Genomic DNA, 21334 nt, shown 5'->3' with positions numbered 1-21334 from the left:
CCAAAATAATACATTGGAGGGTGGCAAATCGCTACTGTAGTTAACTACTTTTGCTGACTGATTTTGAAGGGATGATAGAACCAGAGATGGCCAAAATGCACAAGAATGTTACCAATAAAGGAGAATATTTGTAGCTAAGGGTTGACATGAAGGGTCCTTGGTGCTCTCTGAGGTTGCTCGTTTTCTTGCAGACGTTTCATTATCCAGAAACATCAGCAGTGCTCTCTGATGGTGCAGTGCACTAATGATGTTACCTAGCTTGGGTGATGAAACATCTGCAAGAAAACAACCAAGCTCAGAGAGCACCAAGGACCCCGCACATGAAGTTGGCAGAGAAAAATATTTACCTTTAAAATAACCATGATTGTGGGCAATCATTTGAAACATTTTTAGAAACTGGTATGTTTTGGGCATGAAATACTATGGAGAATTGGTTCCTTTTAGTCCTATATGTTTTTATGTGTTATTTACTTCAGAACATGTTCGTGCTAGTTGAAGTCATCGGTGTCTCTCTTTCTAGTAAGATCTTGGCAGTGCCTGGTTTTCTTACATAACCTTTGCCAGTTGGCATCTTCCAGATGTGCTGTGTCTAGAACTCTTAGAATGCCACAGAGTAGCTGGGATTGGAATTACAGAACTTACAAGGCCACAACAAGTCTGGAGATCAAATCAGGGAAACTTATATCGGCTGTCTCTCTTTTCTGACAGTATCATTTGTTTCCATTCATATGATTAAAATGGAAGAAAATTAATTTCTGTTGTTTAGTCAGGAAAAGTTACATTAAATCAGGGGTGTCCAAACTTGGGAACTTTAAGACTTGTGGACTTCAACTCCCAGAATTCCCCAGCCAGCCATGCTGGCTGGGGAATTCTGGGAGTTGAAGTCCACAAGTCTTAAAGTTCCCAAGTTTGGACACCCCTGCATTAAATAGATGAAAATTGTCAAAAGTCATCTTGCTCATTTTTTTTAATGGATCAAAAAGATGTTGGGAAAGGTCTTCCATGGTGCAAACCAGTGGTGGGTTTCTACCGGTTCGGACTGGTTCAGCTGGTTTGGCAGCCTGGGTTGCTGGAACTGGCAGCGACCCAGGCCTGCCACGCACCCAAACTGATACTCTGGGCAGCGCCATAGGCATCACCATCTTGTTTTTTGCTTCTGCGCATGTGCAGAGCCATTTTTATTGCACTGTGCATGCGCACGCATCAAGCACGCATGCGTGGCACAGCCATGAGCGAACTGGCAGTAGCGACTGCCGGAACCCGCCTCTGGTGCAAACAGGTATATGACAATCATCCATGACACACTTTCTTATATACATTGTTCATGCACTGGGGTCTTGTGATCCAAGCAGCTGTGCCTAAGGGAAGGAGAAGAGAATATTTCCTCAGCAGTGCTGAGGAATTAGGAGAGTTGTTTATGATCCCAGGCAGAGTGACATGCCAGCCAATTTCCTCAACATCAGTGGAGGACGACTGTTCCATCTGCAATGCTGAAATAAGATGCAATTGCCAATTAAGTTAGTTTGGAATACCCAGAAACAAGCGTGGTAAGAAGATGTCATTGTTTAGCTCGGGCAGCGAAACATCTTGGTTTAGTCCTGGTTGCCATCTGGTCACAGTCTGCCTGGAAACCACATTCTGTTATTCTGCTGATCAAGAGATGAGTATATTTGAGGGGCTTGTGTATCACGTGAGAGAAGAGGCTGAGAAGAATCATATTATTTAAAAATTATTTGGTAATTGTACAGATGAGACTTCAAGTTGAGGTATTCCATGACGCAGTGGATCAAAGTAACATTTCAGTCACTTTGACTTGCAACACCAATAGTAGCAGATGACCCTTAGCAACCCTTGGACAATGAAGGCCATTATGCTTAAAAGTCCTGAGGGCATGGAACTGTAGAATTAATTATCTCACTTCATTCTCTTATAAGTCTCATTATCTTTACCAATGATCATTGAATATGTTTCGTGTGTGTGTACACACATACACACACACACACACATTTACACACACACACACATATACAATATGTATATATTGTATATGTACAATAATACATACATACATACATACATACATACATACATACATACATACATACATACATACGCTGGTCTTGTTGTATTTGGGTCTTTTCCCATGTAAGATTGAGATTGTCTTGGCAACATTTTTACATGGGAAAAGAACCGAATACAACAAGACCAGCAAAACTTCTTCTCCGGCTTCCAATTCTTCCAGCAGCGGCCGCTCTAGGAGTATGCTGTATGGTTATGGGCAGGCTGCCGGAAGACTTTTGTGTTGTAACGGCCTGGGTGGTGGGTGGGGCTCGTTTGTTGACTAGGGCTGGTTTCCAGGTGTCTAGTAGGTGGGAGGTATCGTCACGTTTATTCCCGCCTCCTGCCTACCAGACCAGCTCTAGTCAACAAACGAGCCCCACCCACCACCCAGGCCGTTACAACACAAAACAACGGACATACAGCCAGCACCAATCAGCACCAATCTACCAATCATGATACAACCACACAACCAATCAATTCACTTACTGAAACAAAGCCATCACTCCACACACACACACACACACACACACCAAGATTTATAGAAAGACGGCAGCTCCGACCACGCTTTAAGCCGAAAACACAGATAAATAGATGATGGATAGATAGATGATAGATAGATAGATAGATAGATAGTAGATAGATAGATAGATAGATAGATAGATAGATAGATGATAGATAGATAGATAGATAGATGATAGATAGATAGATAGATAGATAGATAGATAGATGATAGATAGATAGATGATAGATAGATAGATAGATGATAGATAGATAGATAGATAGATAGATAGATAGATAGATAGATAGATAGATAGATAGATGATAGATAGATAGATAGATAGATAGATAGATAGATAGATAGATAGATAGATCTTGGTCTGTTGCAATCCATGTGAACAGAAGCATGATTAGAATGTCACAGGTGGAATACTTGTAATAAATCTGATCTTTGGGGGTTTTTTCCCCTTTTTGCATTATATAGTCTTACATTGGTTTTATATTCATCCCTCTGCTGTTTTTCACAGATATTGATGAGTGCAATGGAAAGCGTTGTGATGCAACTGCCCTCTGCCAGAACTCTGAAGGAAGTTATACGTGTTATTGCCCACCAGGATATTTCCAATATTCCAATGCTGTCCAGGGGGATAAAACGAAGATAAAATGCAAAGGTAAATTTGAAAGAAGAAGCTGGAGAAAAGAAATTAAGGGCAGAAGCAGCCTTTTTAGAGAAAACAGCCCCACAATGACTCAGGCCACACAGGAGCTTATTGTTGGGCAATAAGAGAGAGAGCTGGAACTACTTAGATAAGTTCCCTTGCATAAGACAGTTCAAGAACTGAGAATAAATAAGATTTATTGAAGAAACTTGGAAGCTATTATCAAAAGCATTTCAGCAATTGAGGTAAAACAAAAAATAGCTTTTTTTATAAAGGCAAGGTTCAAATCTTCTTTGGCTTAGTTTTTCACGCCACCTCAGCTAATAAAGTAGCTGCCTTCCTATTTTGTTAAATCTCTTTTCTTCTGTTTTGCAATGGTCAGCCTTGTTCTTTCTTTGTTTTTTTTTAATTTTTACAGACAGTATGAGAAGTGACTTTCCCGTTAACTTATACTTCAAGATCATTATTGTCTTAAATGTCAAAAATTGTATGCTCCCTTTAAAATCGCATTACAGTTTGGTTTGCATTTATTATAATGAAATTAAATCCACACGAGAGAAAAATCATTTACCAAGATACCTTGATTGTCTCAATAAACGAAAGTCGTTTCCTTGCTCAGCTTGTTTTACTGGCTCCCTGCATATAAAAACAATTTGATTCTAGACCTGTTAAGAGTGATCGTTTTCTGTTCAGGCCACATTTAAGTAGGCTACCTGGGCGCATTATTTTCTTACAACTTCCACTGATGGCTCATCTCTGCAGGGGTGACAAGTTTCCACTCCCCTGGAACTCTGGTTTGACAGCTTTATCTTCCAGCCTAAGTGATTGGCAACAATTAGCCCCCCTCTGCTCTTCAGTTCTGGCTCATTAAGGCCGTTCTGGGGTTAGGAGCATTGCTTGCCAGAACCCAGCAGTTCAGATGGGAAAATCTATGGGGCCAATATGATTTGGACGAGCAGGCTTCGTGCAGTTAGAATATCTTAAAATATATTCCAGCATAGTCCTGGTTAGATATGGATTACCAGACTTAGCAACTCAGCAAGTCATCATCAGAGAAAAATCTTATCAAATTGCAGTTCCCAGTCTCAGGTTTAAAAATATTTTATGCTGCTCCTAGTATTCAGGCTTTTACATTTTTTGGACCAAGAGCCAAAAGGTTGGGTCACATTCGGGAAACAAAGCATGCACAAATATGCCGCTGTACCACTGTAGAAAATTAAAGAATGGTGCCTTTTCCATCCTTTCCATCCTTGGGCCTTTTCTACACACAACAACCATCTTCTTATTCCTTTTTTGCTTCTGTCGTGCGGTTTCTGTGCCATGCTGGTTCTTTGGATTAAATGTTGCTGGACAGCTTCTGCCCTTGACTTTCGGCAAATCTTGTTCCATCTCTTCTCTTTTTTTTTTTTTTTTTTGATAGACTAATAGTGATCTGTTTTGTGGCACCGTTAAGGGCAATAAAAAGCAGCTAATAGGGGGAAAGCACCAAGCGTACTTTCTCTTCAATTGAAGTATTAGGCCAAAGCAAGATCTTTTTTCACTGCACACTGAGACCTGGCTCTGTTAGCTTCCAAAAATAGATAGATAGAGCTAAAGTGATCTGGTCAATACAAAGTGTAACTTAACGTGCTTAGAAAAAGAAGTAAAACGAAGAGACTTTTAGAAATGAAAAACTATATTTTTTCCATAAATTGTTCATTCTGTCCTCAGAAGTCAACTATCCCATGCCTTCATGGAATATCAGTTCAGACGAACAGGTGAGTCCTAAATGCTTGAAGTCAGGATTAAATTTACGGTATGCATAGAATAATCCTTGAGGTGGACTGACGGTAAGATAATTGTGTAAGTGCTGCTCCACTGACAAAGAGGAGATTGTCATTGTACCCCATTGTGTGAACATCCCTGTTCCACCTGTGGAGTTCCTGCTTGTGGAGGGAGGCACATAAATGCGGCATGATGTCCGAGGGCTGCATATGTAGGCTTGCAGGCTACATACTGCATCCCTTTCATTCCCTTTGGGCTGACACACTCATTAGCTGGATCTAAAAGGCATTCTCACTGGAGATGGCTTGAATTCCTCCTCATTATAATTCATGTGAAGAGGCACAGCAGAAAAGAGGCATCTGTTTCATCTACCTTGGCCCCAGTGGGCCACCACAGCTCTGGATGTAACGGTATTTCCACCATGGATCTCCAGACTTAAGTTTGCTTTCTAACGTGGCAAATCATTGCCTCCTAAGCAATAAGTCTAGTGGCTTTTGAAATAAACAGCAACACCTAACATTACAATACAATTTAATGACATGATTTGCCTCCGTTAAGCAAATTGTGAAAAGTTGCCTGTAGTTATCTCATTGAACTGCCCCAACCTAGTAATTACTAAGAATTTGGCTGTGTTTTACCTTGTAATCTTAAGGATCAGAAGATAATGGGTATTTTTTAAGTAAACACAGTAGGATTTTTCAGGATACAGAATTAAATGGCATACAGTATATGGTTTCTACGTTAATGTTGTGCGGGGATAAAATATATTAGATATCTGCAGGATTGGACTCAAGAATGTGATATTGGGGAAAGATGCTGTTGTTTTAAGGAGTCATATTATAGTCATGCCCCCATGTTCTCTCAAGCTTATTTGGAGCATGAATCCAAACCACTGAGAGCCTTAAGTTTACCTAATGCTGATTTTTTTTTTTGTTCACCAAGACACTCTAGGGCAGATTATAGCACTTGTGAAAATTATTCTCCTGGAATTTTATTCTTGAAATGTATTTATTGGTTAATAGGGCTTTTGAAATGTTAGTTTTCTATCCAGTGTAGAGTGTGTGTGTATGTTCTGTGTGTTTGTCTGTCTGTCTATCAATCATCTATCTATCATCTATCTATCTATCATCCATCATCCATCTATCTATCATCCATCTATCATCCATCTATCTATCTATCTATCTATCTATCTATCTATCTATCTATCTATCTATCTATCATCTATCTATCATCCATCTATCTATCTATCTATCATCCATCTATCATCCATCCATCCTTCCACCCATCTATCTGTCTGTCTGTCTATCTATCTATCATCCATCCATCCTTCCATCCATCCATCCATCTATCATCCATCCTTCCATTTATCTATCTATCTATCTATCTACCTATCCATCTATCTATCTATCTATCTATCTATCATCTATCTATCATCCATCTATCTATCTATCTATCATCCATCCATCTATCATCCATCCATCCTTCCACCCATCTATCTGTCTGTCTGTCTATCTATCATCCATCCATCCTTCCATCCATCCATCTATCTATCTATCATCCATCCTTCCATCTATCTATCATCTATTATCTGTCTATCTATCTATCATCCATCCATCCTTCCATCCATCCATCTATCATCCATCCTTCCATCTATCTATCTATCTATCTATCTATCTATCATTCATCTATCTATGTATCTGCAGTGAATTAAAGGATCTTCTTTGATTTCACATTTCTTCATCATGGTTCCTCCCCCTCATCCTTATCCCCTAATGGTGTTTGCCGTGTGTTGCTTTGCAGAGTGTGTTGCTTTCCAACATTACTACTCAGCTGAGAAACCTCTTCAGTTCACCGCCAAAAGTGAGCAGCCAAATGGATTTGAAGAAGCATTTGGGGGTATGTTTTCAGTTTGCTTCTTGGCTTATAGGGAAAAGCAACTTGGGAAAATATTTAAGAAGACAAGCTGACAGGAGATGCCTTGAAGGCAGCTCCCTGCCCTGCTTACCCTGCATCCATCACGTATTAAGACCTAAAGCAGTTCATATCTTTGGCATTTTTCACATTGCACATGATTGCACAACATCCCAATCTAAAAGGGCAGCCATTTATCACACCCTAGTCGAATAACAATGGTTCTTGTATGCACATGTGTGCGTGTATTTCTTTCCACTCTCCAATAAATGAACTGTCGATCTAGATATGATGTTAAAAAAAGCAGCAATCGGGTTCACATCTTTTATGCACTCTGGAAGCCTTTAATTTCTCCCACAGTTGAGAGACTTCTGCTTCCCATTGCTGCAGAGCCTGCCTTAGCCTTCTTCATTTGCATCCCTGTCTTCCAACCTCTCTTCTCTCTGAAGTGTTAAATTTATATTTACCGACAAAGAAATAAAGGGAAACTAATATAGATCTATTTCAAGCTAGATCTATACTAGTCTCCCTTTACTTCTTTGTCAGTAAATATAAATTCAACACAAAAATAGTTTGCCGTGAAAGCGACGGCCTGCGAAGGCTCCTGGATTGGGGCTGAAAGGCGAAAGCTCCCTCCCATAATTGAGTAGACCAGGTTGTCCTGATAAAAAACACTTCTCTCTGAAGGCTCTCTGAGCCACCCATCCCTTCCCCATCACTTAACACAAACAAGGATTGCTCAATAATGGCAGGTCAACTTAGTTTAGAGGCTGTTTAAGAGTAATCCCAGCTGTGCGCTTCATGTGGAAGATGGACAGGGAGAGGGAGCGAAGAGAGAATGAAAAATGGTGGCCGCATCAAATAGATGGTTGGTGGACAAAACTTTTATTCTGGGACCACAGAAGGCTTCATGCAAATCTAGTAAGTAAGAAGTTAGCAAGAAGGTAAAAATCCATGTCATTATGCGGTTAACTCTGAGAAAAATATTTCTGCCTCCCAAAAGAATGTAGAGTAGAATAATACTCTTACATGAATTCCTTTAAAAAGTAAACAACTAAAACTATTGCTATTCCAGTCACGTGTACTATATTATATGACTTCTAAAAAGCAAGTGAAAAATATTTGAGTTGGAGTAAAAATAACAGGCAAAAAACACTTCGAGTATCCGCAGTATATAGAAGCATGTACTGTATAACAGCATTACCATGCTTTTTATTGACAGACTCCTGACTGCGCTGTGTTTATAGATCCTTTACTTGTGAATTTCTAAATAGATCCCAGCTAGTTGTTAATGAGGAAGGAAACACTTTTCATATCACCAAAATGCCCGTTTCATAAAGAGGATGAAGCTCACTGTGTTGTTCTTATGGTGATTGTTTATGTAGTGCAAGAGGATACAAATCAGTGTATAAATGGATATATTTAATTTGTAATAAAGGCGAAACAACACACACACACACACAAACACAAAGTGTTTTTTCTTTTGTCAAAGCACCTGGTATGCCCAAATATGGGAGGGAGCATACTGCTTCCCTTTTGCCTTTCAGACCCACTCCAGGAGCCTTCCAGGCAGACAAACAATTTTGTGTTCCATTTTTGCTGATAAATAAATGGAGACTAGCATAGATCTATTTCAAGCTATTTAACTCATATCAGCTAGCCATACCCTTGCTGGGATTCGAACTTGGGCTGTTTTTACATATTAGGCAGTTGTATTAACCTCTAAACCCCTTAGGGAGAAGAGCTTGTGTCTTAGAGGTTAATACAACTGTCTAATATGTAAAAATAGCCCAAGTTATAAAATAAAATGAAATAAATCAATGGACCTCCTCTAGAGTAGTTGTGCTTTGAATAAGGAATTCATGCACAGAAAATCTCCATTCACCCAATCTCAATTCATCCAGAGTGGTTTTCTGAGAAATTTGGAAAAGCTGAATAAAAAAATGGAGAGATTATAATTTGAAAGTCGATTTGGAGGACACGTCAATCTTGTTTCAATTTATTTTTTATTTTTATTTTTTTTCTTTCGCTTTGTCAGTCAAGTACTTTCTAGCTGTTTTGTGTCCACAACTGTCATCATCACATCCAGTGTGATCATTAGCTGTGCTTCCTGGAAACAGTGGGTGTTCTAATCCCAAAAGAACTATAGGATGAGGAAAGCTGATGATGTAACTCATTATCTCATACGCTCATCCGGGGATCATCAACCACATGGGGTCAAAATTTTGAACATGTGCCATAGGCTCCCCCACCAAATGGTTCCAATGGAGGCATTGCCCACTCATAGTCCCTACAGACCAGGAAAGACTCTTCTTTCCATCTCAGGATTTGTCCTTTGGGGGAGTAAGAAGGGCACCCTTCCAATGAAGCACTTTTCTTCTTTTGTCTGAAAATTGTACATTCTAGGTAGGACCCAGAGGCATTTATGGCCACAAATACAATGCTCAATGCCAGCATTGTATCTGCTTTAATAACATCCTGGATTACTTTTTAATTAAAATAATATTTTAATGTGATAACAATGGAGACATCACCAGGCATATTTGTTTGGCTGCTGGTAAAGAGGCAGATTATTTCTTAGATCTTCCATGCTCAAAAATCCCACTGAATTTCTCCATTCCTCTGCTTATCTATGCATGGTGGATTTAACAATGAGCCAGAGTGTGTCTTCGAGTGCCAGCTTTTCCCATAAACACAAATGTCATCATGCTTTAGCAAACACTGGACAGTCTGGACAATCTGTTGAACTTGATGGAAGATGAGAAAAAGGAGCAGAGTCACCAACTGGCCACCAAGATAATGCAAGTGATGGAGGCCTGGCTCAGGGTGTTTGCGCTTGCCCTACCCAATGGCACCACCACCATCAAGTCCAAAGGAGGCACAGGTTAGTGTACAGAGTTGGGGTGATTTGAGATTTCCCTCATGGCTGGTCTTGCCCAGGAATTCTCTCCTTCCTCCACTGCAAAGGCACCTCCTTTGTGTGTTAGCCACCCCTAATGTGATACCTTCCAGATGAATTAGACTGTGGCTGATTGGGAATATTGGGAGTTATTCTACAGCAGGGATGGGGGACCCGTGGCCCTTAGTTGCCTCAGGAATTCTGGGAGTTGAAGTCCACAAGTCATAAAAGGGCCATGGTTCTCCACTCCTGTCCTATAGCATATTTAAGAAGGATATGGAGGATCATTTTGAAATATGAAATCAGCTCTCCTTGCCCAGTTGCATTCTGCTTTATGGTAGATTCCCCCTCCCTTGCTGGGTAAATCTGTTGCGTGAATAGTTGGAATATTTGGAGGAGAGTGATGTTTACTTCAGAGACCCTGCCACTTGCCCTTTTCTGCTCCCTGCTAACCTTGTCATCTTCCTTCCCTTTCGTAATAGAACTGGTGATGGAAATCAGAACAGCAGACAACGCAAGCCAAGATCTGGCGCAACCGTGGCTGAACGAAACACAGATGGAAGTAAGCTGGGAAGCAGCAAGCAAGAAGGGAGAAGGTAAAAAGCTGCAGCATCATAACAAAGTGGGTGGGCGATGCTGTGAGAAGAAGAGAATATGCCTGTAACGGCCTGGAAAAGCTGAAGGGAAGGAAGGCAGCAGAAGGGAAAAGCTCTTCTTGGGTCAAAGCTTTTGGGTCAGACTGTGGGCATGGAAGAGAGGCTCTCTTCTCTCTGGAGAGCCACATTGTCTTAGGAGCAATTAGCTGAGAAACATATGTCAGCGGAGGGTGGAACTTGCTCTTTTTCAGCGAGCTGTTGCAGAAGAATTCTTGCCAGATATATAGGTCCCTGAAGATGGTTTCCTTTCTTACTGTCTCAGGCCTTCCTTCTACTTGCCTTCTTTTTCTTTATAGACCTGTGAATCTCTACCTCTTCTGCGCCACCAAGGATCACTTAGGCAGAAAAATATGGTTTCTTTGAGCCATGGGTTGCCCCATCAAGGGAATGGGCAGAGAAATAGGATTAACAACCAGGGTGGGCCAGGAGAGGGGAAAAACTTGGGAGCAAATCCTTTGCAGCTATTCTGAACATTTATTAAGAGAAGTGAAGTACTGGAAAACAACTGAATGCAAAGACACGCTAATGTTTTATTTAAAAAATAACAATGGCAAGGAGAAAGCTTGTTATTATTTTTCTTCTTACTGTATTAGATGGGAAGGTTGCTCAAAGGAGTTTAATTAGGAAAATGTTCAGGACACAATGTTGGATTTAATGTATGAAATTCCTTAGCACTATTAGTGAAGACCCTGTGTAGTTTTTAAAAATTATTTGACAGGATGAAGAATAGAGCATTCAATTTCTGAAGTATTTCTAAATAATGTTGTGGGGTAGAGAGTTTACGAGAAAGATTGTCTCTGTGTGTTTCTCCCAGAATCATCTGTGTATTCATTTTGATCAACAGAATACTAAATTGGATGGGCTTGCAGTCTGATGAAAGACAATTCTTACAGTATAATTTGAAGAAATGACGCAGTTTTTTGTGTTGATAGGTTTCTTAAAACTAAATGATACATGATCACCATAAATTTTTAATATACATTTTTATTGAAACGGGGAAAATATACACACAGAAGGATAAGGCACAAAAGAGGCAAAGGAATAGAGTCAGGTGAATACATGAGGGATATATTGTTTAATATTATTTATATTGTATAAATTATAATTCACCATTATTCCAAGAAGCAATTGAATATACTATATTGTTTAAATTCTTTAAAATGATAGTTAAACCAAATAGAATACAAATATCTAGAGGACTAGAACAAATTATTAACACCACAAAAATTGCTAACTGGGAATTGTACAATGAGACTATGGAGCGAGAGGAGTATTAAAAAATTCGATATGAATCTCTTTGCAAGATTGTCCAAAAGAAAATTCCGTGCTGCACTAGTTCTCTGCTTGCAAATATTATTTTCCCACACAGACCTGGATTTGCACATACTATTTCTCTCCATTGCTACTTTAAAGAGAGAAAACCCACTCCGTACATTCTCCTGCTTACGTAGACCAGCATTGGATCGTCTCATCCCAGTAACTTCTGCAGCCTCTCATTTGAATTGCTCTTCCCTTTTCAGGCCCCAGTATTGTTGGCCTCCTCTCTTACCAGAATCTAGGGCGCATTCTGACGAGTGCGGATGTTGAAGGAAGCGACTGGGAACAAATAGGAAAATCCAAGCAATTGATGCATGAGCCTGGCAAGCCCAACTATAAAGTATTGTCCAAGGTGGCCTCTGCTTTTGTAGGCCATAATGAGACCACTGCCCTGAGCAGTCCCGTCACATTCTCCTTTAACCATCCAAAACCAGTGAGTACCCATGTCTTCTTTGTCTTCTCTCGGTCTACAGAATGGCAGTAATATATCCTTTCATTGCTCTCATAATACCTTTCCTGAAGAGAAGGTGCTGTATAATGTACTTGCCTTCTGCTTAGCCAGACTCAAAGCTAGATCAGATTTTGACACGGATTCACATGAAAGATCAGGAAAGACCAACTTGTCTACTTTCCTTGCTTTCTGCTTGCGTCGTGGTATGTGGTAGACGCGTGAAGAGATGCTGCCTTTGGTATCATTAGATAAGAGGGGAAATAAATCCTTGACTTACAAACCCAATTTGGGCCAGGCTTTCAGTCACTAAGAGATGCAGCCATTAAGTGAGTCATCTCATGACACACCCAATTTTATGGCCGTTTTTAACCATGGTCATTAAGGAAATCATGCAGTTGTTAAGGGAATCATAAAGTCATTAAGCAAATACAGCTTCCTCAATTGACTTTGCTTGTCAAAAGTTGGTTGGGAAGGTTGCCAATCATGATCCCAAACACTGCAAACACTGTAGCAATAGTGATAACATTTTGACTTATATACTGCTTCACAGCCCTCTCTAAGCAGTTTACAGAGTCAGCCTAAATGCAAGCCAAACACCTGAGCTGCAATCATGTCACTATTTGTGCAACAGTCATAACTTTGAGCAGAGGGTGTAAGCCACTTTTCCCAAGGCTGTTGTATCTTTGAATCATTTTTGTAAATGAGTTGTTATTAAGTCAAGTGAGTGTACTTGTAGCAAGTTAGCAGGAGGCTCAGAAAAGGCCCTTCCTAATATCTCAGGCTGCAAAGGAGTCCGCAGGAGATTTTTACTTACAGACTTGCAAGATTCTGTTAAATACAGCCTTACAGTAAAGTAGGATTAGCTCATCTGGTGGGGTTTCCCGCCTGGTCTCTCTGGGAAGGCCAACAATATATGCAGAGTTCAAATGTATGTATGTATGTATGTATTTGACAATGACAATTTCATCCTGTCTCCATATATTCCTATATTTTCCTTCTAGGAATCAAAGCCTGATGTGAAGGTGATTTGTGCTTTCTGGAAGCCCTCCGACAGAGGCGGACATTGGTCTCAAGAAGGCTGTGTACGTCTGAACACCAGTACCGCCAACAGGACATATTGCCGCTGCAACCACATGACCAGCTTTGCGGTCCTCATGGCCTTCTATGATGTGGAGGCAAGTCCCAACAAGAAAGTAGACCAGCTAGGAATGGTTTAAGACAGGGAAGGGAAGGGAAAGAAATGAGTGCAGGATTGATTTGTTACTCATAATTGGAGTTCCTTGTACAACAGTCAGAGAAAAAAATATGCATTTATTCTATGCAACTTTTAGTACTCATATCTTTTATCTATGAAATTGCACCATCTCTTTTAAGATGCTGTGTTAGACATAGAAAAATCATATATTAGGTGCCCAAGTTGTTTGAACTCATTATAAAATTGCTTATTAAGAACAAACAAGAGAGGAAGGCAACTTAAGGGTTTTTTTTTAACAAAAGAGAGCAGGCATCTTGGGCTATTCAGTTTCTGTGGCGTCCCCTTCACTATAGCCTACTTACCACTCTGGTTTTTATATTGTGAACCATTCAGAGTCAATCTGGAGTTGGGTGGCATCAAAGGCAAAATAAATATGTTTTTGCACATCCACCCATTGCTCCACTCTCATCATCATCTTGGTTGACCATTTGGAGTGGTCATTTGGAGTGCAGTCCTCCACTAGAAGAACATCCGCACACCCGAGGCTCAGAGAGAAGGTCGAAGCAAGCACCAAGATGGCAAGAAAAGGGAGGAGACTTTTTTTCCCGCAGATGGCCAACTCAGTTGGTTGGCTAGTAGAAAGATTAGCCTGCTCTCCCTTCAGGGGAATATTGGAAATTGTGCCTGCAGGTCCTTCCTTGCGTAGGGAACTACAAAAATAGTAGAAAGACCATGGGAGTAGTGAAGATGATGGGCTCCTAAAGTAAAGGCATTGAGATCAAATTAGAACCAAGATCTTGATCAGATTATTGGAATTAAGTGCTTTAAGGAGAATCAGGTGCCTGGTATTTAAGGTGGCATGATCAAAGGTGGCTGTCCAGAAAGCAAAAAAACACTTCCGCCAGAGATCTGGGCTGATCAACTACTTTTCAGTCTGATTTTTGAGCCCTTCTTGTTATTGTCTTCTCCTGAAGCATTAAAGAATTGTCACTAGATATTGGTAATTTAAGTTTCAGTCGTTCGCTTTTTATTACCTGAAGCTTCTGTGAGGTTCTTTCTCGTAGCGTTGACGAGGCCTGGCTTCTACGGCATTGCCTTAATTAAGTAATTGCCTCTACTGTTTTTTACTCCAGGATTGGGCCCTGTCTGTCATCACCAAGGTTGGGCTGATTATATCTCTGATCTGCCTATTCTTCTCCATCCTCACCTTCCTGTTTTGCCGTGCCATCCAAGGTATCCGCACCACCATCCACCTCCACCTTTGCCTGTCCCTCTTTGCTGCCCATGTCATCTTCTTGAGCACTGGGATATCTACCAATACAGTAAGTAACTGGTAAGGATTTTGATTACACCCTTGGGGGAGGCATTATGAGCAAAACAGCTGAGAGAAATAAGTGTAAAATCCTCCACTTCATGGGCTGGGTATGGCCAATCCCTTATGAAGGTGGATTTTAAAAATAAGTCCATACCTCCCACTTTTAAAATATCATTAAAAATGCATCTCCCCCTCCTTTAATAGAGAACTTGGGAGAGATTGGAATTCTAGCCCGTGAGCTGACAGTGGGGTGCTAACTCTCTTCCTTCCCACTATCTAAGTTAAATGCCATTGACTTGAACAAGGGAAAGTTTGCCTACTTATGGTTTGCCAGCTCCTTCTAAGGTCAACAAGTCCAGTCCAGTTCCTAACATTATGAAGGTCTGTGCTTGTTCCTTCAAGTTTGAAGTATCTAATAGACCAAACAGCGAGGATGCCAAGAGGCACAAGTATTAAGGGGTGCTGTTGTGTACCTTAAAGGAGTAGGAACAAAGAGTGCATCCCATTTCGGTTTGAAGAGAATTTTCCTGAATATAAATGATGTCCTCCTCTGGGAAGAAGGGTATTTGAAGACTGGACTGGATTTTGAAACTGCTCCCAGAGCACCTTAATCTAATTCTTGTTTCCCTTTTTAGACGGCATGTGTTGTAGTTGCTGGATTGCTCCATTATTCCTTCCTCTGCGTCTTCTTTTGGATGCTACTGGAGGGTGTGCAGCTCTACTTGATGGTAGTTCAAGTCTTCAACACACATAGCCTTAAACACTGGCACATCTTCCTTGTGGGATATGGGTTCCCAGCTGTCTTGGTGGGCATCTCCGCTGCCATCAACAGCAAAGGATACAGCAGCAGAAAGTGAGTTCTGAATTTGGGTCCCCAACCACCACCACCCCCAGTCAAGAGCTAAAGAGTACCTGTGCATTGTGTACTGAAGGTTGGGTGACAATGTCCTCTGGTGCATCTCATGTTGGAATTGCTTGTGAAGTAAAAGGGCTGAACAGACAAGTAGAGGAACCTACCAGTGGTGGGATTCAAATAATTTAACAACTGGTTTGATTTGGATTTATTGGATTTATATGCCGCTCTTCTCCCGAAGGATTCAGGGCGGCATACAACATTAGCGTTCTCTGCCCTAATGATTTCCTCCAACAACCAGTTCACCAAACTGCTCAGAAAGTTTACAACTGGTTCTCCCGATGTGGTGCAAACTGGCTGAATCCCACCACTGGAACCTACCCTGGCCAGCCTTAAGTCCCTGTGACATAGACCTCCCCCCCCCCCTTTCACACATTCCTGCATGATTTGTAGTGAGCTTTCTTAGGAATGTGAACTTCTAGAGGGGCAGAGGAACTGTCAAAGTGAACTGTCAAAAAAGAACTAAATAAGTTCATTTACCTACAAAATAAGTCACCCTCTGTCTTTCCACACAGCTGCTGGCTTTCCAGAGAACGTGGGTTCTTGTGGAGCTTCCTGGGACCTGTCTCCTTCATCATCATGGTAACGCTGAATTCATACTCGGGTCTTCTTCCTTCCTTCTAATCTCTGCCTTGGGAATCACTTAAAATGTTAATTTCTGAACTGTATCCCAGCTTCTGTCTGTTATAACTTTTTTGAAGGCATCGTTACTTGTACGTAACTTTGGATGTCGTGGTCTAGTTCCTGCTATATGTCCCTTGATCCATCTCTGTTAGGGACAACTTTTGCCTCTCCTTTAGAAAAGCCTTCACTCCAGATCTTACCTGCCTTTTCTGATGTCAAATTAAAATGCTTCTCTCCCCTTCCCCCCCCCCCCCCATATCTGATATAAATAAGCTGACTAAACTGAAATGACTCTTGGTGACTATACGGCTTGGATTTAATTTGTTGAAGCAGAATTCTCTAATTCTAACACTGTCCAGCTTTCAAAAGCTTAATACTCTATCTTTAAGCTTCCATTAAGGAAGCTAGAAAAACTGTGATATTTACGCTAGTGCTCATCTCAAAGCCTGATTATCCTTATCCAATCTTTTCTGCACAGGTCAATGCTGTTGTCTTTCTTATTACTGTCTGGAGGCTTTCCGAGAAGTTTGCTGACATTAACCCTGATTTGACTAAATTGAAAAAGCAGAGGTAAGTAGCCAAGAAAAAGTGATCATCTGTGTCTTAAAAGATCAGGAATTAATAACTGGTGAGATTATAATAATCCCCTTGGATAATAAATGATTTATTTAATAAAATGATTTTCAAAAGCTCCATCTAATATAATCCTAGAGGAGAATGAGGGCATAGGCTGTTACCTAGCCCTGTTTGATGTAATAGATGCCCTCCACATTGTGGTTCAAGGCTAGTCCTCATTACATAAGGTTAAGGACTACAGCAACAGGTGTTAAGTTGTGTCATAAATCTCTTTTCCTACAGGGTGCTCACAATCACAGCCATCGCACAGCTCTGTATTCTAGGCATTACTTGGATCTTTGGCTTGTTTCAGTTCAGCAATCAAACCCTCTTCCTGTCTTACCTCTTCACCATCTTTAACAGCCTACAGGGTCTCTTCATCTTCCTCCTGCACTGCGTACTCAAAAAACAGGTACCTACGTTTGTAGAAAGGCAAATATGTTGGGAACCAGCTCAGAGACTGAAGTCTCCTGGTCATTTATCTGGGAGTAAAGCACATTGAATATGATAGGATATACTTCTCAGCAGACAAGTTATAGCATTGCACTGTAAGCTGGGCATATAATGTTGGATGTTGGCACACACACAAAAAGACTCCAAGGTTGACAGGTATCAAGATGTGAATGTGTGCAAAGCAGGGGAAAGACACAGATACAAAGACCAGAATTTACTAAAGTTGTTGTTTGTGTGTCTAGGTGCGTGACGACTATCACCGCTGGTTGTGCCAGAGCAGACGTGGCAAGACCCAGAGTTCTGACAAGTACTCAGAGTTCAGTTCCACATCCGGTTCCAACACATTAAAGGTGACAGCTGATGAAAGGTTTCATCCTCCAGATTCCCCCTCTGAGTGTGGAGCTGCCCTGCCATACTCTTTTGACTTTGAGACTGGTCATAATGTTCCTCCACTTGGCCCTTTTAGAAAGAATCAGGAATCAGACTAACCTGAATCAAAACCTGGAACCTGTTAACCTATTTTTAGAAGCCATGCAAACCAATCACCAATAATGACTGCTTCTTCTAATGAGGTGCAAGTGGGTGTATTTGACATCTCTTCGGTCATTTTATATGAATATTGGAGAACAGACGTCAGTGTGAAATGAGGGGAAAACATTTGACATAAGGATTAATCTGACCAGAAACCTAGGCCAAGAAAATAGGAAACAACACACTAAGATCCAGGGAAAGGGATATTCAGCTGACCTAGTGTGAACACGGAGTAAAACTGACCAATTGCACAATATAAGTAGGAATATAGAGGGACCATGATCCCGAGCCTTATCGTATCTCAGAGGTTTCTGTAGATTACCGACAGGCTAGTTATTCAGGGCTTTTAAATCAAGCAGAATCCAGATCATTTAACCAAAGATTATTGCGTCATATGCCTCACGTTTAAATTGAAGTGATTGGCTGTATAGTTTGAACTTAGAATTGATTCCCTGACTGTAGTGCTGCAGACTTCGTATTATTTGCTTTAAAGTTATAAAGGTTGCATTGTCCTATAAATAACTAAGTTAATTGGCAGGAAAATGTCCTTCCTTAAAACAGAAGGACTTACAAATCTATTGAAATTCTTGTCTGTTATCAAGAGCTAATGAAATATTTACTCCAGTGGAGGCAAACAATTACGAGATAATGCTAAAGGCTGTCTTTCTTTTCTTCCACAGTCTCCCAAAACTTTGAAAGAATCTGGACTGTAACAACAGTTTTCAGAAATAATGAATTCCAGGAGTGCTGCTTTGCATATAAATGTTTCCAGGGAAAAGATGGGCTGGAAAACAGAACTATTGCCTGCTGATTCAGACCTACTGAAATAAGGAGAGTCAAATTGCCAGAAACCTACAAAGGGATCCATCTAGCAAGCTCTGGAACCAAGCCCACCTTAATCTTATATTGGTACAGGACTTCATCAAATGTTCCCTTTTCTTTCATGCTAAGGCTCTTCTCTCTCAAAGAGAGGATCATTTCTTTTTAAAAGGTACTCCTACGTATGACACTTTCATGAAAGGTCCTTTCCCTGGACACTGGTTAGGCTTCTGCCTGGCTATTTATGCATCAAAAATTTGAAGCGAATTTTGCATAACAGGCCTGATCTTTTTCATCCAGTTTATGGGGCTGATCTGATAGCATTTCCCCTAGTGTTTATTAAGTTATTTTCAAGTATAAACCTGTGATTGTCCACAGTACTTATTAAGACAAATAGAAACAGGGATGGTAAATATGCTGTGCCAAGAGTGTTTAAGGAATTAGGCAAGACAAGGGACTGGCAAGGATGCTGTAATTTAGGACTGGACAAAGAACTTCACATTATTTTGTTTCGTGTTTACGTTTGTCCAAAAGATAATATAAATTTTGAATTCTACCCATCAGTGAGATTATAAAGCCAGGTCTAGAGGCCATCCCTTTTTAGGTAGCTAAAACATTTCCCTGGTTTGAATAGCCCTGCAAATAAAAATGTATCTAAATGTAGAAACATAGCATGGTGTAGGCAAAATACAGACCTTTTAAAGAGTGATCTAATTTTCACAAGGCCTTTTATTTATTTTTAATAGAAAACTAAGCCTTCATTGGCAACCTTGCACACTGAGCCAGGCTTAATTAGGTCTAAGTAACCCTATGCTATAAATCTGTTTAAATTATAGTTTGTTTCCATTGCCCAAAGATTTTATAGTTCTGCTTCTTGGTGCATTAAATGTCTGCCACGCTTAAAATTCAGATTCAGCTCAAAAGGCAGATCTAAATAATCTAGCATCTCATGGGCTGCTTCATATCTGACACGTTTGAGTAGAAGCACAGAAATAGGGAAAGAGTTTCCATTTGATGTTGTTTTACTGCTGTTCCCTGGAGTTCTGCATGCAGTAACAAGATGCAATGACAAAAAGGGGTACAGAGTATATAGAGCAATCTCAGTTACAAGAATGCAGGTAATGCTGTTTATTCAGACAAGTAGCAACAATTATAAACTTGAGCCAGTGAAAAGGAAAAAGTTTTGGTGGTGTTTTTTTTTTTATTACCTCGATGAAACATCTCCAGGGAACAGCAGAGCCTTGGTTAGATTAGAAAGTTAAAAGCAATATCTCAAAAGGCAGTGATGGAAAAACTCTTCCATAGTCTTATAAGAGAACAGTACAAATACAAAATCATCAGGAGTCAAGGATGACTTCAATTTTCCTTCTTTTTTTTATGAAGTTAATGGGTTTTTTCTACACTGGCCATTCCCAGAAAATATTGAAGAACTTCCTGTTTAGACCAATTAGACTTGAACTGCTTTCAGTATTCCTACCTTTTTTTGTAAAGTGCTTGGTATTTTTATTTTATGTGTATCTCAAGTTCCAGGTGTGCCTTATTTGCATGTAAATAGCAAAACACCAGAGTTCACAGCTGATATTTTTCTACTGAATGTTACTGTCAAAAGTATTCACAAGTTAGACTTAGTCTTTGCATGCACCTTGTATTGTATTGGAATGTGTAAATTTGTACTCGAGGGAAAAATTGGATGGATTCATTTTACTGATGCTTGTACTATTGTCTCTCGTTTCAGTACTTGCCCTGTCTTGAAATATATTCACTCTAAGAGTGCCTTTAAAGATGTACATTTTTTTTAAAAAAAATGCTTCTGTCCAGTTACCTACCTACTTTCTTAAAGCATTTTCCCCTCAATCTATGTCTATGTCATCTATGTCAAAATTGAATAGCCCTCTCACAACAGAGAGGGAGGGGTATGATATCATCTATCTTCAGCCTACAATGCAATCTTTTCAACAGTTCCAAGAAGGCTCCACACCCATTTGCACCCCTCAGGTAACCCTGAGAACACAGGTGAACCTTGAAGTGGCCTATATGACTCTCTAAAAGGATGCAAATGACCAGCTGTCTGATAGGAACATAAATCCTTCCATTCCCCACCACCCAGTCGGAGCTGAAGAAGCTTCTTGGATGAGAAGCGAAATGTCTTCAAAGAAAAAACAGAAAGTCCAGAAAAAGCACCTTTGGGACAAACTGGATGACTGAGAATCTCCATAATATCTCTGAATCACACGAGTACAAAGGCTGCAGCAATCCAAGAATACTAGAAAAAGGAAATAGGCCACGTATACAAATCTTCCAACAAAATGGATATCCATATCAAAAGGTGCCTGATCACTCAATCCACCACAGCACAATCAACGCAAACTATGAAAAGGATAATGCTGCCTTACATCAGAAACATCTGAGAAACAAACAGCTATTATAAGCACTTGGCATTAGTGTAGCACACAAAGCTACTAAAGCTGTCCAAAACATAAGTAAACCAACTGACCCAGGAGCTCAAGAAGAAGAAAACCAGATAAGTCATCTATATCATACAATTCAAGAACTGTAACAATCATTATCCCTATGTAGGATTGCAGAGCACATCCATGTATGCCAGTGGTGGGTTCCGGATCCCGTTGCAACCAGTAGGGTTGCAACGGGGCCT

The 21334-nt window shown here is 40.4% G+C and overlaps 1 protein-coding gene across 3 annotated transcripts in view; it reads left to right on the top strand.

The window, feature by feature from the left end:
* Positions 1–20535, top strand: part of ADGRE5 (adhesion G protein-coupled receptor E5) — a 54426-nt gene extending 33891 nt beyond the window's left edge. For all 3 annotated transcript variants that reach the window (XM_081939306.1, XM_081939304.1, XM_081939305.1), the window contains 14 exons: positions 3087–3230; positions 4929–4975; positions 6783–6878; positions 9609–9777; positions 10275–10388; positions 11969–12198; positions 13218–13391; positions 14545–14733; positions 15362–15579; positions 16155–16221; positions 16742–16833; positions 17122–17290; positions 17574–17681; positions 18543–20535. In XM_081939306.1, coding sequence (XP_081795432.1) covers positions 3087–3230; positions 4929–4975; positions 6783–6878; positions 9609–9777; positions 10275–10388; positions 11969–12198; positions 13218–13391; positions 14545–14733; positions 15362–15579; positions 16155–16221; positions 16742–16833; positions 17122–17290; positions 17574–17681; positions 18543–18575 — 1850 coding nt within the window. In that variant the 3' untranslated portion in view covers positions 18576–20535. The remainder of the gene's footprint in view (positions 1–3086; positions 3231–4928; positions 4976–6782; positions 6879–9608; positions 9778–10274; positions 10389–11968; positions 12199–13217; positions 13392–14544; positions 14734–15361; positions 15580–16154; positions 16222–16741; positions 16834–17121; positions 17291–17573; positions 17682–18542) is intronic.
* Positions 20536–21334: the final 799 nt, after the last annotated feature.

This window comes from Natrix helvetica (assembly GCF_964273705.1).
Source record: "Natrix helvetica genome assembly, chromosome: 1".
In the NCBI taxonomy this organism is placed as follows: Eukaryota; Metazoa; Chordata; class Lepidosauria; order Squamata; family Natricidae; genus Natrix; species Natrix helvetica.
Note: the sequence above shows the minus strand (reverse complement) of the source record. Positions and strands in the feature narration are given on the sequence as shown.